The 18,432-nt window shown below is 60.4% G+C and overlaps 1 protein-coding gene across 1 annotated transcript in view; it reads right to left on the bottom strand.

Moving 5' to 3' along the window:
* The window catches only part of CACNA1G (calcium voltage-gated channel subunit alpha1 G), a 61,821-nt gene extending 43,432 nt beyond the window's left edge, over positions 1–18,389 (bottom strand). Inside the window, 10 exon segments of the mRNA XM_023244165.2 lie at positions 1,033–1,409; positions 3,626–3,916; positions 3,919–4,408; positions 6,346–6,438; positions 6,605–6,905; positions 7,401–7,560; positions 9,647–9,744; positions 10,210–10,343; positions 10,449–10,560; positions 17,610–18,389. Of these exon segments, the coding sequence (XP_023099933.2) occupies positions 1,033–1,409; positions 3,626–3,916; positions 3,919–4,408; positions 6,346–6,438; positions 6,605–6,905; positions 7,401–7,560; positions 9,647–9,744; positions 10,210–10,343; positions 10,449–10,560; positions 17,610–17,851 (2,298 nt within the window). The 5' untranslated portion in view covers positions 17,852–18,389.
* Positions 18,390–18,432: the final 43 nt, after the last annotated feature.

Below are 18,432 nucleotides of genomic sequence, written 5' to 3' on the forward strand. Positions count from 1 at the left end.
ACCCAGGAAAGAGCACAGAAAGGCCTGGAGGAACACCTGCCTCCCTCCTTTCCCAAGAATCAGCCAAGGGGGGTGACCCGGAAAGCCAAACCGGGACTAAGGGCCACCTTCTGGAAGGAGCCCTGTTGGGAGGCCCGGCCCCAGTCAGCGCGGGGGGTCGAGGGCAGGGGTGGGGGTCCCCCAGATCGCCCTTCGCATACTTGCACAGCCCTGGGAGTGAGAACAGCCACCTCCCGTTCGGCCCAGATCCCATCTGCTTGCAGCCATTGGCCCCACGACACAAGCCTGCTCCCTCTTCCACATGACAGCCCTTCAAATATTTGAAGACAGCTCGCCTGTCCCCGCTGAGCCTCCTCTTCTCCTGACTAAACATCCCGGTTCTTAGAACGATTCCTCAAACGCGATGGTTTCAAGTCTCTTCAGCATGCTGGGTGTTCTCATCCACCCAGCCGCCCCACTCACAGCAAGGCTCCCGGAATGGAGGCCGGGAGCAGATGGCCTCCCTCCCTACCGGCCGAGCCTCAGCTCCGCCAAGGCGCCGCCACCGACCCTCTCCTCCTCGCCCCTACCTGCTGCCAGTCGGTCACACTCCCAGTTACTGAGTCAGATGGATGCTGGGGGGGACCCAGCACTGGGCTGGGGGATCCCCCAACACCTTCTCTCCCCTCTGTGTCTTCTCCAAAGACCCAAATCTCTTCCAACGACTTGTCCCTCCAGAGAGGCCTTACCCACACCTGAGGCTCCTCACTCACTCACATCCCTCAAAGCCCACCTCCTCTGGGAAGCCTTCCCAGATAGAACAGGCTCAGCTCAGACCCTGCCCCTGCCCTGGGGCCACCTCCAAACACACAGACTGCGTGGCATTCATCGGTTTTCACCGTCCAAAGTCCCCACACATTGGTGCACCTCCTTCCTGTCCTCCTCCCCGCCATCAGGCTAGCAGCATGGAGAGGAAATGGGACCCGGGGCCGGGAGTGGAGGAAGGCAGAGGGTCTCCAGGTCCAGGGCCCATGCCCTTGCACATGCCCCTACCTGTTCATGGTACTCGATGCCCATGCTGAGGGTGTTGACCAGGATAGCAATCATGATTCCCCGACCAAAGTACTTGCTGTCCACGATCTTCCGGAAAGTGTCACAGATCAGCCTCCAGAAGGCCAGCACAGAGTTGGGCTCTGCGTCCAGCCCTAGACTCTGTCGGTGCCGGCTGTGAGGGTCCCGGAGATCACCGTGCTGGGCGTCTTGTGTGAGCTCATAAACTGCCTCGCTGTCTGAGTCAGGCATCTCGTGGCCGGCGAGCTCCACCTGCCCTGCCCCCGCCCGGGCACAGTAGGGGCAGCTGTCTGGGCCACAGGCTCCACTGTCCGCCTTCAAGCAAGGGCTGGAGATCTTGCAAGAGCTTTGGCAGGCGCCTGGGACAACAGGAGGGTAGAGGTTAGAGGCTGCTGGGTTTCCTACGTGGGGTGGCCCTTCCCTCACAGCACATATGAAATGAGTTAGGTGGGGCGCCTGGGTGGCTCAGTCAGTTAAGCGTCCGATTTTGGCTCAGGTCATGATCTCACGGTCTGTGAGTTCGAGCCCCGCGTCGGGCCCTGTGCTGACAGCTCAGAGCCTGGAGCCTGCTTCAGATTCTGTGTCTCCCTCTCTCTCTCTGCCCCTCCCCTGCTCATGCTCTGTCTCTCGATGTCTCAAAAATAAATAAAAACATCAAAATAAAATAAAATAAAATAAAATAAAATAAAATAAAATAAAATAAAATAAAATGAGTTAGGAAGTTAGGGGTTCTTTCAATGGTGGGGGTGCTAGGCACTTCATGGGCCAGGAGTACTTAGTGCCGGCAGTGTGGACAGTCCTGAGCAACAGAATGCCCCCAAATACCGATAGCATTCTACTGACAGTCATTGTTGGGTGTCCTGGGCTTTGGCAGGTGGCCTTGATGTCGTCTGAGGTCCTGGGCAGCCCTCCTGTCCTGGGAGCCTTTAGCAAGGAGCCTAGACCATCTCTCCTTCCCGTGAAAGCCAGCCCTGCACCAGCACTGCTCTGAGTAGCATTTTCCAAGGGATCCTTATGACACACACCCGCAGATGTGTGCTCACGTACACACACACACACACACACCGGACACACGCACGCACATGCACTGGCCATTTGCATACACACATGTACTGTGTGCGTATACGTACTGTTTGGGAACCACACACACCTGCATAGCCGACCACGAGCATGCACAGATACATGCACGTTATACAATGCACACGTGGGCACGCGTCCTGACCAGACAGGGGCACCGCCCTTGCGTGTGCACCCATTCGACTACACATATCAGACACACGTGTACACAGACACGCACGAACATCAAACACGTGCGTGCACACGCCCACATACACACACTGGACGCCTTCCTGCACACACACATGCACATACATACACGCCAGACCGCACACGCTCATGCACACAGTGACCTATCCCAAGACGCCAATCAACGTCCATTTAAATCGGCTTTGATCATAGAATCTGAGAGCTGAAGGGCACCTCGGAGGGCACGCAGGGAAAGCACGTACGTGAAGTGAAGGTGCCTAGCTCGGGGCCCAGCCCCTAGTAAGCACCCAATAACATTCCCCCTTCTGACTGCACCCAGGAAGGTTCGCCAGCAACCGTGGTGGCCCCCGCCCTGCCTTCTACACAGGACGGAGCTGAGACACACATGCACGTGACTGGCTTACGTCCCATGGCAGGGTAGCGGAAAAGCTGGCACGGGCACCGTTCGCACGGCATTCCGCACCGGCACCTTCCTGTCCCAGCCCACGTTCCCGCATGACTCCCACACGTATCCCACTGCTCCCACGTGCCACAGCCTTCCCGAATCCCAGGCCCTGGGCTTCGGCTGCAGTGCGTCTGTCTTCGGAGGAGGGCCCGCCACCCCTGTCTGACGGGGGGGACGCCTACAGGCAGGGAGTGTCTCACTTCCCCTGTGACGCTGGGTGTTCCTCCCACCAGACTAGCAACCCCCTGAGAACTTCCTGCTCCGGGCCCCCGGTCTCCCTGTGGGGAGGGAATGAAAGTCGTGTTTACAAGTCTCCTTAGCAGTGGGGTGGGGGTGGGGGGCAATGCTGGCCACAGTCACACATCATTGCCCCTCTGGGCCTCACAATGTAGTGTGCGGGCCTCAGCGCCAGATGGTCCTGAGGTCACCCCTCCCCAGTGGCACAACCTTGGGCAAGTCAAGCAACCTCTTCGAGCCTCCTTGTCCTCATCAGTAAAATGGGGACAACAAGAAAGCTCAGCATCTACACTGCTGGGAGGATCCGATGGGATTCCGCCCGCAGAGCATGGGACAGGCGCTCAGCAATCGGTCGACACCCGTTGACCTCACGGAGCAGAGCAGATCGGGTGCTCCTTACGTGATCGATATTGTTCCCATTACAACGTGGGAATTAAGATTCCCGTTTTAGCAGATGAGGCCATTAGGGCTCAAAGACGCGACGGGACGGCTCGAAGGTCCCGAGGCCTCCAGTGGCAGAACGGAAATCAGAGGCCTGTCCTTGGGACGCCAGGCCCCCAACCCTCTCCGGGACCCCACCTGGCCCCCGGGGCAAGGGTCCCAGCATGCCCCACCCAGAGCGCTCACCTGTGCTCTGTGTCTCGAGCAGCTTGTGCATGGAGCTGTAGGGCCCGGGCGGGATGTTGAGGCTGGTGAGGGTGGGGGGTCCGGAGGTGGGGGCCGCCTCCACTAGCGCCTTCTCCTTCAGCATCTCTGGGGGAGGGCTGGTGTGCACCGTGGGGTACACCTTCCCGCCGCCCGCGGTCCTGCCCGACGCCTCGGACGGCGATCTGGGAGGGGGTGCCTGACAGCGGACCGGCTCCAGGCGGCAGTCGGCGTGGTAGAAGCTGTGTACGGACTCTGCGCCCCCGGGGGGCCCCCGGAGAGGGCGGGCGTCGAGGGCGGTGGCGGCATCAGCCGGCGGGCCCCGTTGGCATCCCTGTCCTGGATCTCCGGGCTGGCCCGGGGGGCCCGCAGCGTCCCGTTGCCCAGGTGGTAGTGGTGGTGATGGTGGTGGTGGTGGTGAACCAGGTGGTGGACAGACGGACGGCGGTGGGAGCGAGAGCAGCTGCCGCCGGGCTGGGGCTCCTGGCCGCCGCGCGGCACCGGGCTGCTGAGCAGCCCGGCCCGCACACCCGCCGCCCGGGAGACCCGGGCCAGCCTGCGGGCCGCTTTACGGAGGACGTACACCAGGTACTTCAACAGCTCCTCGTAGCAGCTGCCTGGCTCCGAGAAGCTGGCCAGGGTGCTGGCGTTGGACAGGAAGCGCACGCGCTGCTCCCGCATCAGCTGGCTCTCCCGCTGCTTGGTCTCTGAGAACTGCGTGGCGATCACCACCAGGCACAGGTTGATCATGAAGAAGGAGCCCACCTGTTGGGGTGGGGACAGGAAGAGGAGACATCCTGAAGAAAAGGGCACCGCGGCCGCGGCCGCGTACCCCCCGTGCCTCTCCCCTCCCCCAGCCGGGCGGCGGCCCGGACCCTGACCCCTGCAGGCCGGCCAGCCAGGCTGCCGCTCTTGAACTCGCCCGCGCTCCCTCGTCCCCCACCTCCCTGCCTCAGTTTCTCCGGGACTCCTGGATGGCATCGCTGGGACAACAATCCAGAATGAAGGAAATGAATATTTATGGTGACAAGGCAGATTTTTTTTTTTTTTCTAGATTGTGTCCTAGTAATTATGATAATTAGCTTCACTAGTATGATTCCAGAGAGCTGTTTGGAAGATTCTTCACGGAGAGTGTGGGTGGAAACTAGGCCCCTTACCTCCCTGTCTGCTTCCGTCCCCTCCCCCCAGCCCCGGGAGAGAAGCACAGTGAAGAAGACCACGCTTCCCAGAGGTGCTGGCCTCGCTCCACAGGTGGCAGGTGACGGTGGGGGAGGGGAAGAGGCCCCAGGCGTGGCCCCCCCCTTCCACATGCAGGGGCGGCAGGGATAGCCTGGAGGGTTTGCTTTTTCTCAGAGCCTCTGCCTGTCACCAAGAGCTGCCTTAGTCTGTCTCCACCTCTCTCTGGAGATTGTCCTAAATCCTGAGTAGATTTTTTTTTTTTTTTTACGATGTTTACTTATTTTTGAGACACAGAGAGAGACATAGCATGAGTGGGGGAGGGGCAGAGAGACGGAGGGAGACACAGAATCCAAAGCAGGCTCCAGGTTCTGAGCTGTCAGCACAGAGCCCGACGCGGGGCTCGAACTCACGAGCTGTGAGATCGTGACCTGAGCCGAAGTCGGACGCTGAGCCGACTGAGCCACCCAGGCGCCCCAGTCCCGAGTAGATCTTAATCTCCGTCTTCGTCTCTTTCTCTCCATATCTGTCCCTCTCTCTCTGGCTCTGTCACTGGCCTCTTGGTGACATGGAGAAGGGCTGGACTTGGAGTCCGTAGCTAGGCTCAGCGTTCTCATTTAGGAGGTGGGACCACACCCTCTCCACTCCGCCACCCCCCGCCCCCCGCCACAGGGCACTATGAGGATTAAGCAGGTAGCAGATGTCACAGCACACATCAACCCCAACGCCCGCCCAGCGAGATTAATCCATGGCACCCGCAAAGCCCGTGACGGGGACAGACAAATGAAGACAAGTGGGTTTCCTCTCTATAAAATAAGAGATGATAACAGGACCGTGGTGAGGATTCAATGCACCAGCACAGAAAAAGTGCTTAGAGCAGGACTGGCGCAGAGTAAATGCTCAATAAATATTAGCTGTAAGTAGAAGCAGTTTAATTATTAACTATGAATGCTGGTGACTAAAACTATTAAATATTGCTACTTTTGCCTCTGCCTTCTGCCCTCAGGAAGCCTTGGGATTTCTGAGCTGGAAGGAACAAGAGGTCAGGCACTGTTTCTCAACACAGGGTGATGGGAACGGGGGGTGGTAACAGTCCTCTGTTTGGGGGACAGTCATTTCAGGATGTTTGCCAGCTCTCCCCAGCCCCCCAACAAAACGCCAGCGGTGCTCCCCTAGACCCCGTAGGAAACAGGACCACCCTTTGCCATTTCCAAATGCCCCCTGAGAGAGGTGATGCCAGCTTGGGTTGAGAATCCCCCTTTTTACTGAGGCCTAAAGTGGGGCTGGAGGCCTCGTAGGGAATGACGTTGCCAGAGGTCGTAAGTGGTAGTAAGTGATAGAACCCAGCCTCGACCTTGGATTTCCTCCTGACTCCTCATGACAGGTGCCCTCTCTCTCTGCCTGCCTCTCTATGGGACCCGTCCTGAGAGCCAGAACTTCAGACCCAGGAGGCCTTCCCCTCTCTGGGCGCCCCACCCTGTGTCCCCAGGATCCCTCATCCCCACAGGGGCCCAAGGAGCACTCACGATGATGAGGAGGATGAAGTAGATAAAGTTGTAGAAGGAATGAGCATCCATCACGAAGTACATGATGTCGACCCAGCCCTCCAGCGTGATGACCTGGGGAGAGTGCAGAGGGACAGGCTGGTTTGGGGCCCCCTAAAGCCTCCTGCGGCCCCCTCGGAGGCCCCGACCCCATCCCAGCCCTGAGGACGGCCGCTCTGAGGCCAGACTGCATCCTGGCGCTTGCACTCTGGGGAACCTGCCCGTGCCCAGGCCGCCCCACCTGGAAGATGGCAATCCAGGCATAGCCGATGTTGTCGAAGTTGATGGCGCCCTTGAAGGGGTTGTGCTCCCCTGCGGAGCAGTTGGTGTAGTACTGGTTCCAGTTGACGCAAGTGGTGTTGCTGGAGCTGTTGTAGGCCTCGTAGTCCAGGCCGCAGGGGGGGCCGCCGCCACCCTCCCCGCGCAGCGTGGGCACACTCCTGCACGAGCGCATGCCGTTCTCCCGCGGCTGGGAGCAGATGAAGGGGTTCTCGTCCTCATTCTCCGTCTGGTAGTAGCGCTCCAGGTCCACGCTCAGGGGGCTGCAGAGGGGACAGGGAGGAGCTGGGGGCGGGGGGCCTCCAGGGAGAGGGCCCAGGACGGACGAGCCGCGTGGGCGCGCTGAAACCCGCAGGGTGAGCAAGGCAGGGGGCAGAGCCGGGCGCGCACCAGGCAGGGGCAGGGGCCTGTGGGTGTAGGTTGGAGGGCACCAGGAGGGTGCGGACTGAGTGTGCAACTCCAGAGTCGGGCTGATGGAAGGTTACGTCCCAGACGGATGGTTTTCCCACGCGGCTGCACATGAGGCTCATTGTGGAGCCTGTGCGGCTCCCCACGCCCGTGCTGAACCCCAGACGGAGGAACTCAGAGTCTGTGGGGGGCGGGACCCAGGCCGCGGGGACTCCAATGCGCAGCCAAGTTTGAGAACCAGACACGGCACCGGTGTGAGGACGGAAATGTCAACGGCAACGGGGACTGAGGTCGGCCCCCCCCCCTCCCCGCAACCACTCCCAGTCACGCCCACTCTGGGCAACACTCACAGGCTGAAATTCTCCGGCAGGAAGCACCGGTTACGAAGGAGCCCTGCCCACAGCTGGACGCCAACGATGCCGAAGATGAAGAAGACGAAGAAGCAGAGCAGCAAGACGTTGCCCAGCATGGGCAGTGTGTCCAGCAGCAGCGTGACAAGGATGCGCATGCCTGTGGGGCAGAAGCCACGCTGGGGGGGGGGCCAGGCAGCACTCCCAGAGGAGGCCCTTCGGGGCTTCCGGGGGCACAGACAGCCGGCTCAAGCTGGCGGGGAGACCGGTAGACGCCTCTAACTCCACCGGCAGCCCCGGCAGCCCCCAGCCCCTGCCCACTACCCGTCTTGGCCCATCCGCAGTAATCAGGGCACGGTACCACCAAGGATGAGACACAGAGATGGAGGTTTCCAGAGCTCTCTCCTGCACTGCTCCCCACCTAACTCCCCACATCATCTCAGCTTACAGAGGAGGATCGAGGATGCCCAGAGGACTGACATGACTTGTCCAGCATCACAGAGCTGCCCAGCTTTCTGTCCCTGGATCCTACCCCCCAACACACACACACACACACACACACACACACACACACACACACTCTTCTCCTACTTCCTTCTCTCACCCAACACAGTCACCTGACCTTTCTAAGTTATCACCACTGTAGTCACTGGGGAAACTGAGGCGGGGAACTCCAGGAGGGACATCAGCTGACAGGCTCTCACTCTGAGAGCCATCCCTTCAGCAGGAGTCCAGATGCCCCCGAGCTTCACCATGGTTCTGAGCCCCCTGCCCCTAGTCCATTCTCTGCTTGATACAGATCCCCACATCGGGACGCGAGGAGACACAAGGCCATCTTTCCAAGTGGCCATCAATTAACAAGTCCCTCTGCAGGAACAGCCACCACAGCTGTGCCCCAACAAGCCTTGTTGGAGATACTGCCCTCCCTCCCCATTCCAGGTCTGGGACCACCCCCACATGGTCTGAACCAACCCCCGGGCCATTAAGCCCTTGTTAAGCACACAGACCTCTAATGACCGGTTTGACCCCCAAAGTGCCACTCGTGGTCCCCTGCCCCTCCAGGGAAAAAGCTTCTAAGCAGCAGCCAATTAACCCTCTTGGTGACTGCAGCCGCCCTGCCCAGCCATTCTGGCCCGGACTTCTCACTCAGTCCCTCACCACCACCACCACCCCCGCCCCCAGCCCTCCAGCCCCATCCTCCTTCGGCTCCTCTGTGCTCCAACTGAGATCAATTCCTCAGGGTTTGCATTAAGGGAATTATACCGGTGGTTAGACAGCGGCCTATAAATCTGCCAGCCATCACCTGGGGTGGGAGCGGGGGTGATAGCCTGTCCCTCGTCCAGAACTTCCGTTAACACTAACACCCCAGCACACCGAGCAGCTCTGCCCACCCGAAAGCAGCCGCATCTCATACACACACACACACACACACGCACGCGCACATGCGCACGCACACACGCACCGCACCGCACAGGGGGCTGCTGCTACCTCAGGCGCAGAAACCCCCAAACATGCCCCTACCCCTCATTTCTGGAACTGCAGTGGAGACCATTTGCAGCTTGTGTAGGTTGGGGAGTTGCACAGGGGGCCTGAGTAAGAGTGGGGGGGGGGTGGCAGGATGTAGGGGGAGCTAGGGCTGCCAAAGCTTGGCTGGCTCGGGAAACCAATGCGGTTTAATTTAGATAATGGTCCCGGCAGTCAGTTGCGGCAGTGGGTTGGAAGGGAGTGGGAAGGAGGAAGGGGACACAGGCGGAGCATGAGACATGGAGTGGCCTTGCTTTGAGAGAAGTCATGCTCGGTGTGGCCAGTGTGGGCTCACCAATGAGACCCAGACTGCGTGAGAGGCCGTTCTGGCTAGAAAAGGCCATTACACTTTGTCCCCACTCCTCCTGGCCTACCGGCCTCTCCTCATTCCCACTCTCCACCCCCCTTCCGCTGCAGGGAGTGATCTTTTAGCTGAAAGGAGGGGTCATCTGAGACATTTCTGAGACTCTGACCCCAAATCAGTCTGAAACAAGGGGGAGGGTCTTTCCCGCTAACTCTCCCAGTGCCACAGCCAGGTGTGGGGGCTCCATTCGGCTCCAGGGGCCCTGGTTCCCCCACCCCCATCCCGAGCCCTTATCTGATGAGGTCTGCCTCAGAACGCCAGGCCTATGAGTGGTCAGAAGGTAGGGGTGGGGTCTGGGGGTTCCATATTTCCTCTTGGGGCTCCCTGTGCAGGGGCTGAGGGCCAAGGGGTCACTCACTGGGCACCCGGTTAATGGCCCTGAGCGGTCGCAGCACACGGACTGTCCTGACAGCTGAGAAGCTGACGTTCTGAAGGTCCAGCGAATACTCCAGCATCCTGCAGGGAGGGGCCCAAAGGGAGGCCCTTTGAGTCTGAGGCCGCCGTGGGGGTCAAAAGAGGTCAATGAGGAATCCTGCTGCGGTGGGGCAGCACAGCCTCTGACCCCTCCCCCACCTCCACCAAGGGGCCCTGAAGAGCCGGCTCTCTGTCTGGGGGCAAGGCCACCCCCAAGCCAAGGACAGCTCCCCATCAGAGAATAAACAGAGGAGGGGACGGATTCAGGGGCCATGGAATTCAGAAGTACAGGCTCAAGTGTCACAGGCACGGTCTCGCCCACCAGGACCGTCCAGACTCGAGGGTCCGGACAGCCTCGGACGCTTAGTGGACAGCCAAAGAGAAAGCATCGTTCTAAGTGGGCTGGGCAGGGGCCGGGGGTGGGGGCCGTGCTGGGGCCTAGAACCCTGGCCCTGGGGTCGGGGCTGATCTGGTCATTGCTCTCCCACCTCCAGCCCAGGCCCTCACCCTGCAATGACGATGAAGAAATCAAGCCGGTTCCAAGTGTCTCCCAGGTAACACTTTTTCCCGAAGATGCCCAAGGCCACCATCTTCACCACCATCTCCACGGCGAAGAAGGCAAAGATGAAGTCATCGAAGGCCTGACGTGGGGACAAGAGGTTTTGGAAACTGAGAAGGGGGAGGGGAAACCCCCTCCCCCCCTCCCCCCCCCCCAGCCCCCGCCCGCCCCACGCACACACACTCACCTGCAGGATCCGGCAACGCTGCGAGTCACAGGCGATGTCCTCACACGGCCGGAACATGCCCAGGGTCACACAGTTGAGAAGGATAACCAACATGCTGATGCGCTCAAACCAGGTATCCAGGCGGTCAAGGAAACAGCTGGCCGGGGCTGGAGCCGCGCCCACGCCTCGTGCCCCGCACCTGCCCTTGCGCCTCCCGCTCCACGACCCCCACCCCCCCAATCTGAGGCGGAGCCAGGTGCGAAGGGAGGACCCCGGCTCACATGTCTGACCGGCCCCAGGTCCGGGCCCACCTTGGCCGTCACCCCACTGGACCCAGACTCCTCGGCGGTGCAGTAGGAAACGCCGCAAATACCCTGACTATTTGCACAAGCCACTCGGGGGATAAAATCGATCGAGCTTGTGGAAATGCCAGACACTGAGAGTGTGCTGCTGAATTTGAATCCTATTCTCCCTACCTCACGGGGAAGATGTGAGAAGCAAATGAGATAATGTATGTGAACGTGTGACACAAACCTAAAGTCGGATTATGCCTGCCTTACAGTTTACCAAGCACCTTCACGCCATGCCACATCTGAGGCTCGCAACAGCCCCGTGACGTAGCGGGGGTAGACCGTTTCCTTCCCCAGAACCCAAGCACCCGGAGGCCCAGAGGGCCAAAGTCATGTGCTGAAGGTCACGGGAGAAGCCAGGATGAGACTGAGGTGTCCAAGTCCCCCATCTGGGAGACTTGTTTCCATAGTTGCCCAGGCCTGTGGGGGAGGGGTCAGGACCGTCCTGGCACCAGACAGACAGACAGGCGGAACTAAACAACAGGGTCCTTCACCACAACACGGCCTCAGCCTGCCTCTCCCACCACCCACCAGCCCCCTGGCCCCCCGAAGCCCTCGGACGCCTCCAAACACACTCACGCATTTAAGTAAAGAGGACCCACTCCACATCAGGCCCTGTGCTAGACAGAAGTCCCCAGCCCACACAGAGTAGAACGTACCCTGCACACACAGGCCCTGAGTCTTTTCCACATAGTGGGTTTTATTAAGGGACTCACTTCCAGCCCATCAACAGGAGGATGTACAAAGCGACTTCTGGACCTTAGAAGGTTCTGGACACCGGACTGACAAAGAAGTGAGCCAGCATCCTATTCTTCTCAAAGACGATGCAGAGTGGGGGGAAACAAAGAGGCTAGAAAGGAAGAGAGAGTGGAGACTGGGCGGAGGAGGGGCCTCGGGGCTGGAGGTGAGGAGGTTGTCATGGCGGCCCATGGCATGACCCACGAAGCCAGACTGTGGGGCGCAAAGGGCCTACAGCAGGTGGAATCTTCCTGTCAGGGCCCCACTTCTGGAGTGAGAAGGCTCTGTCAGGGAACCCCAGGGCTTTCCTCCCAGCTGGTCCCAGCCACCGCTCCCCATCTCCATCTTGAGGCTCAGGCCACCCCACTCTGCAACGGCCCGCCATGCCCTCAATCCCCCCTCCCAGGCCTCCTCTGCCACCCAGGCGGTTTGCCTTCACATCCCTGCCCACTGACAGGCACCCACGTGGGCAGAGGCACTACAGTTTCCCCTGCCTCCACCTCCTCCTCACAAGAATAAGAGTAAAAAAAAAAAATAGTTCTAGGTTTTTGGGGTAAGTAGATGGACGAGGTAAATAAAGAGTGCTCTGTTTCCATGGAGCTGTTTTCCAGAGTGGAGCCTGAGCCCAATGGATCTCTCCCCAGAATGGGGTCAGCCAGGGGTCACCTTGGAAAAAGGAGGATAGGGAGGGAGCTCTCTGAGGGTGATTATCGGGAAAGAGCAGGACACAATTACCCTCAAGAACCGGTCTGCCCGCCCCGGGCTACCCCCTCCTGTCCTCGGCAGAAAGGGACCCATTTGAGCAGTTACCTCCACAAGGGGGAATGTGGGTAGTTCCGTTGGGAAAAGCTCCTGGAACACCTGTTTGGACCCCTCCAATGGCAGTGACTCCACCAAGCCATCTGTGCACTAGTCTTGTCTCCCTTGCTGAGGGAGGCACACTCTGATTTTACAGCTCGTACGAAGCTTATAGTAGTGCCTGTCCCGTAGTCGATGGTCAATGCATTGGGAAAATGAATGAACGAATCAATCAAGCAAGCAAGCAAGCAATCAAGCAATCTCCCTGCTTAGAAACCGGGTGTATCTCCCCATTCATGTTTTCCTGCCTTGTCTGCCTCAACAGTGATAAATTGATAACTGGGGGTGGGCGTGGGGGGAGTGAGGGGCAGAAGTGACACCACAGAGGAGCTGGGACTCCTGTCCCCACCTTACACATGCTCACACTGGGGCCTCTTATAGCTAGATTCTACCTCCAAATAACCCCATCTCCAGCTCTTAACCACAGAAACCCCCCTGGCAATTTAGCTTTACTCCCAGGTACATCCTGTCTGCTCTCTACCTTCCCCTTTCCCTTCAGGGAAATGTAAACGGACAAGGGAAGACACCAAAGCAGGGGGAAATTTGGGACAATCTGAACTGGGAAGTAATCAGTGGGGATGGGGGGTCTTTCACCCTTCTCAGGGGAGGGCTTGTTTCCTTGCGAACATGGCCTTATGTCACTGTGTGATGTTCCTCTGTTGCCATAACAACAGGAGGATGTGTCACCAGGTGGTGTGGATTTGTTGCTATGGCAACTAAAAGGGACCCCTCACACATGAACTCCCCTTAGCCAGACTGCTGTCTTGTCCTCATGCAGGGAAGGGAAAGCAGGAGGACCCACAGGTTATCAGGTTGGGGGGAAACCATGTGACGAATCCCCATGGCAACCAAGGGAACGGGGGACACTGGTTGCCATAGTGACTATGAGAGACCTGTGCGGTCACATGTCTACTGTTGCTATGGTGACTGTCCGGGCTGGAGTGGATCCCAAAGGGGGAGGTGGGTAGGAGAGGGGAGGCTTTCTCCTCCCCACAACCCACCATCGAAAGCAGAGAAAAAGGAAATGGCAGGGCGAGGAAACACACTTCCATCCCTCCTCCTCCAGGAGGGAGAACTGGAGCATGTTATCTGCCCAACTGAGTCCTTTCCGTGGGGCTTTATCTAGTGCCCTTGTCTAGCCTGGCAGCTGTAAGGGAGAGGGGGGTGGGTAGAGGAGGGAGGAGAGGGGGCACCTCCAGGGGCACGTGGGGGCCCGGGTGTGACTGAGAAGGGAAGCAGGCCCTCCAGCTGCCCCCCTTCCCAACTGGGGCCTGGAAATCTGAGACCGCGCAGCACTGAGGAGGAGACGGGCCTGGACCCAGGAATCCTGGCCTCCCAGTATGAGTTGGGAAGGTGGGATCCTAGTCTGGTGCACCCCATGAGAGGCCGGCGTCTCTGGGAAACGGCATTCCCAGGGGGTAGGGTGGGAGACGGGGGCTCGGCCATGTGGCTGGCACTGGGCAGGCCGAAAGGGGGATTCCCTCCAGCCAAGCCCCCACTCCCACAGCCCGTTCCCCAGTGGTCTCCTGCGCTCCAGCCTGTGGGCGTGCAGGGAGAGAGGTTTCCAGCTGAACTAAAAACTGAAGCCCAAAGAAAGGCAGCCGGCCCCACCCAGAGACAGAGACGTGAGACCCAGAGACACAAGAGAGAGCCGGCCTGTTGGAATCTTTGGAAGGGGAAATAGGCCAGAAATCTGATTCAAATGTCTGTGACTGTGTGTGTGTGTGTGTGTGTGCGCGCGCGCGCGCACGCACACACACACACACACACACACACACGTGTGAGTAGTTGTGTCTGTCGCCACCCTGGCTGAGGCAGGCGGGGTGGGGTGAGGGCTGGGGCGGGAGCAGGCGAGGGGTGAGGGGGGGTTGAGTGGTGGGGGTAATCCCAGGAATGGCTCCAGCTGGCACCACGGGTGATGGGGAGTCCCCCAACAGTTCTGTGGAGTAGAATGGGTGTGTGACCCGGAAGGAAGGTGGGCCTGGGGCAGAAGGAGTGCTAGGGGATGCTCTGCCCTCCCCAGTCCTGTCCCATTCCCCAGCCTCAACCTTCCTACCCAGAACCCCTCTGGAGAGTCTGGAGTTTTAAAATGAGACGAGGGAATTGGTGAGGAGACAGGAAGAACACCCCCCTCCCGTTTCCTCTGAGGACCAAAATGGAGACTTCTCCCGAAGGTAAGAGACACAGGCAAACTTGGGGCACTGGGACAGTGGCAAGGAAAACTCCAGAAATTCCCGGTGCCCCCTCCCCTCCAGACACACACACACTCAGACACACACACACAGTGATGCAGTCACACACTCACACTCACTTCTGGAAGCCATTAGGGCTCCTGCCTTTCGGGCCTCCCCCTTCTCCTTCCCCTACTCCTGGCAGCCTCCCTTCTCCCCCTCTGGCCCCCCTCCCACTCCCCCTCTCGGCATCCCAAATGCCAGCCTGTGATTTCCAAATGAGAAAAAGCTGTGCTGGGCTCTGAGCTTGGAGAAACTCCTACACAAACTTCCAGATGTGACACAACAGCCGGAGAGGGAATGCTCAGGATCTCCTTTCCGGGAGGGGCGCCACACTCCCTCACACTTCAAGAAACACACACTGGAAAGTCCAACATGCTCCCCTATAACCGGGGAGGAGGGGGCCCTTCTGATGTGAGTACCCCTGGTCTTCCCAGCACGTGCTCTTCTGAGCCTCTCTTCCTTTTGCTGCCCTCCCCTCCCCCCAACACACACACACACACACACACACACACACACACACCTTCCTACCTGGGTCTAAATCTCCTCTCTAGGAAACCTGGTGTCCTCAAGAGGCTCAAAAAGGAGGGGCTGAGAAAAATGCCAACAAAAGTGGAACTGGCTTCAGATAGTGGGGGAGGTGCCCCTATGTCCCTCAGACTCAGAGGTGCAGAGGACCTTGTGGAGTCAGGCGGAGGTGCACTGACACCAAAAAGAGAGAAGGGAAAGCCTGAGGTCCAGGAGTCAGCTCAGAGCCCACCGCCCCCGCCCCCCGGCCATGAAAAGACAGGTTTCCCTCGACACTCAGGTGTCGTGGGATTGGTGGGGCACGGCTTAGGCAGTTGCCTTGCCAAGACACTGTTCTCTCAGCCCATCCTCGGCCAACCCAGGCTTAGCGACTTGTCTAGACCCAGTGATGCCAATGCCCCACACCCCAGACTCCCACCACCCCAGGCGTAGGCCTGCTTTTCCATCCCCAAGACGAGCCCTGGGGTCCCACCTCTCTTCCCTCCTTCCAGCCCTCTCCACTTGCTCCCTCCCGGAGCCCCTCAAGGAAGGAATCTGCACCCAGACCATCCACTAGCACCTTAGAGGTAGGGCAGGTGGGGAGATGCTGGCCCAGAGGTCTGGCTGTTTTAGAGGAAGAGGGGAGGCAAGGTCTCACTATCTCCCAGGAGAAGGGGATGGTGCTTTCACTCCCCATTCCTGGAGAGGGCAGGTGGTGAGGGGTCGAGAGGAAGGATGTGCTGAGCTCATCCTCTCAGAGACATTTGTTCCCCAGGTCCCTCTCTGCCATGGAGAAAGGGGCCTGGGGGGGGGGGGGTAGGGGAGGAGTCAGAGCTCTCTGAGACCTCCTACCTCTCTCTTTCGGCAGCTCAGAGAAAAAAGAAGGGGCAAGCGATGGAGAGAGGGTGTCACGAGGGGGGCTTCCTAAAGACCCGCGGGGTGTAGAGGATGGGGGCTGGGGGGGGGACCCAAGCTCACATCCCTGCTTTGCGCACTAGAGGCAGCCGAACTGCAGAGTGAGGCGGCACCAGGCTTCCCCCCCCCCCCCCACACCTTCCCCAAAGCAGAGTCCCGGTTGGGCTCTCAGGGGTTACAAGGGAAACCTGAGGTCCCCCACCCTGGTGCAAAAGAGCCTCTGAGCCAGGAGGAAGGAGTCAGGAGAAGCTGTCAAGACCTGGGATGGCAGCACACACCCCCCCCCTCCCCTTTCCTTCCGGCAGTGACGGGACCCACCCGGAGCCTGGAACCCGGCAGTAGTCAAGCAGCGCTTTGTGCTAGGAGCTGAGGAGAAGAGGCCAGGGGGGCAGGGGGGTTGGGGTCTCCCATGCCACCCCAGACCAGGCAGAGAACAGCGGGCAGTGCTAAATCTATCTCCCTGAAATGTGGGGATTGCATTCCACACACCCAGCCAAGGAGCAGACCCTCCGGGGTGCTGGACCCGAGTCTTCCTTAGCCGACCGGCTCACAGGCTCGCGGTTCCCCCAATACTTTCTTGGAGGGCTGCGGTCTCCCATACCTGCTCTGCCCTCAGGCGGGAGCACTCTGTGTTTGTGCAAGGGTAACTTGGACCCGTTCGATCCCATCCCCCGCTTGCCAAAGCACTGGCCACAGTCTTTCCCTCTACAAGAAAAAATCTAGCACAAAACTCCCCAACCCACCCTTAAGCACCCCGCACTGAATAAAGAATTGGGGAGAAAGGAGGCACTCCGGGCACTGGGCTCCAGCTGAAAGGGTCTCTACTCCGGCTCTGGGGGCAGACAGCTTCCCCTTCACCACATCTTGTTCTCATTCTGCGCCCCTGACATCAGCCGCCGCCGGAATCTCCTTGTTGTGCCTCCAACCCGCGGGTGGGGGTGGGGGAGTTAGGACCCGGTCCCCGCCCCCCCACCCCCAACATCTCCCTCTGGGTCAGTAAAAACCTCAGCCTCAAGGACCAGGTTGGGGGTGGGGATCAGACCCTAGAATCCACCTCAAACTTTGAAGCCGGTGGAGGGGGGGGGGCGGGCAGGAGGGAAACCCAGGAGATTGCAGTCCCCCTCCCCCGTCCCCGCAGCTTCCTCCCCACCCCACCCCCCAAAGTCGGAAACCAAACCCAGCTCGCTAACGGGCGGCGGGCGGAGTAGAGCTCCCAGGCTCCCGAAGCTTCCCACATCTGGAGGATGACGACCCTCCCCTGCCCACATCTGGAGAGCATCCAGCTACAAACCGGCGGGGCACGTCTCCTCTCTTTTCCTGGCCTGGATCCCAACCCCCCAAGGAGGACTGAGGTGTGTGTACCGAGGTGGGGCTCGTCTGGGGTATCAGCCAAACCTGCTCGCGGCTCCGCTCCCACTCTGAAGCCCCCTCCCTCCCTGAGCAGCGCCCCCCCCCCCGCCCCACTCTCATCTGCCCACCTTCCAGGCTCACTTCTCCGACTCACCTGGCTTTCGGTCCCCTCCGGCGGCTCGGCCCGCCCCCCTGCGGACCCCCCAACCCGGCCGTCGTGCCCTGGAGGATATGGGTTACAGACCGTGCGGAGACACCAGCTCCGCGGGCGGCTGTCCTGGCTCAAGTAGAAGAAAACCACCGGGGCCAGCGCCGGGTACGGCAGCCCCTCCGCCTCGGAGTCCGCGCTGCCCGGGTCCTTTTCCGTCGACCCCGGCCCCGGCCGGCCCCCGGCCCCCGACAGGTCGTTGAGCCGCATGAAGCTCCGGGGCTGTCCTGACTCCTCGGTGCCCGCTCCATCCTCCTCCTCGTCCATCCTCTGGCCAGCCGGGGCCCCGGGCGGTCTCGAGAGGGGCGAGCGGCGCCCCTCAGAGGAGGTGTCCTCACGCAACCGGGGGGCCCCGGCGGGGGCGCATCTGGGGGGCTCTAGGGCGCAGGCTGAGCCCCCGGGAGGGCCAGTTCAGCCCAGCTCCCCCTGCCCGCAGGGGCATGCTGCCCGCGGGGCGCCGGGTCGCAGGGAAGCCCCGCCCGGCGCGAGTCCCGCTTCCCCAGGGCTCCTGGGGCCCCCCGGGCCAGCCGGCCGGCTCCCCCTCACTTTGTTCCGGCTCCTTCGCTTCGCGCCCAGGCTCCAGTCGCCCGATTCGGCGCTACCTTCGGCGAAGCGGCCGGGAGAGGGGGAGAGAGAAGGGGGTCGGAGAACAGGGGGTACGGGGGAGGGGCGCCCCCTCTTCCTGCGGCGCAGCTGGAGCAGGATCTAAGGGGTCAGCATCGTCCCGGCTCCGCGCCAGCGGCGGCGGGGGGAGGGGAAGAGGGATCTCTTTGGGGGTGGGTTTGAAGGGGGTGGGGGGCGGCTCCTTCCTCCGCCCCGCGGCGGGCTCCCGGTCCGGGAGGGGCGGG

Source organism: Felis catus, chromosome E1 (assembly GCF_018350175.1).
Source record: "Felis catus isolate Fca126 chromosome E1, F.catus_Fca126_mat1.0, whole genome shotgun sequence".
NCBI classification, from domain to species: domain Eukaryota; kingdom Metazoa; phylum Chordata; class Mammalia; order Carnivora; family Felidae; genus Felis; species Felis catus.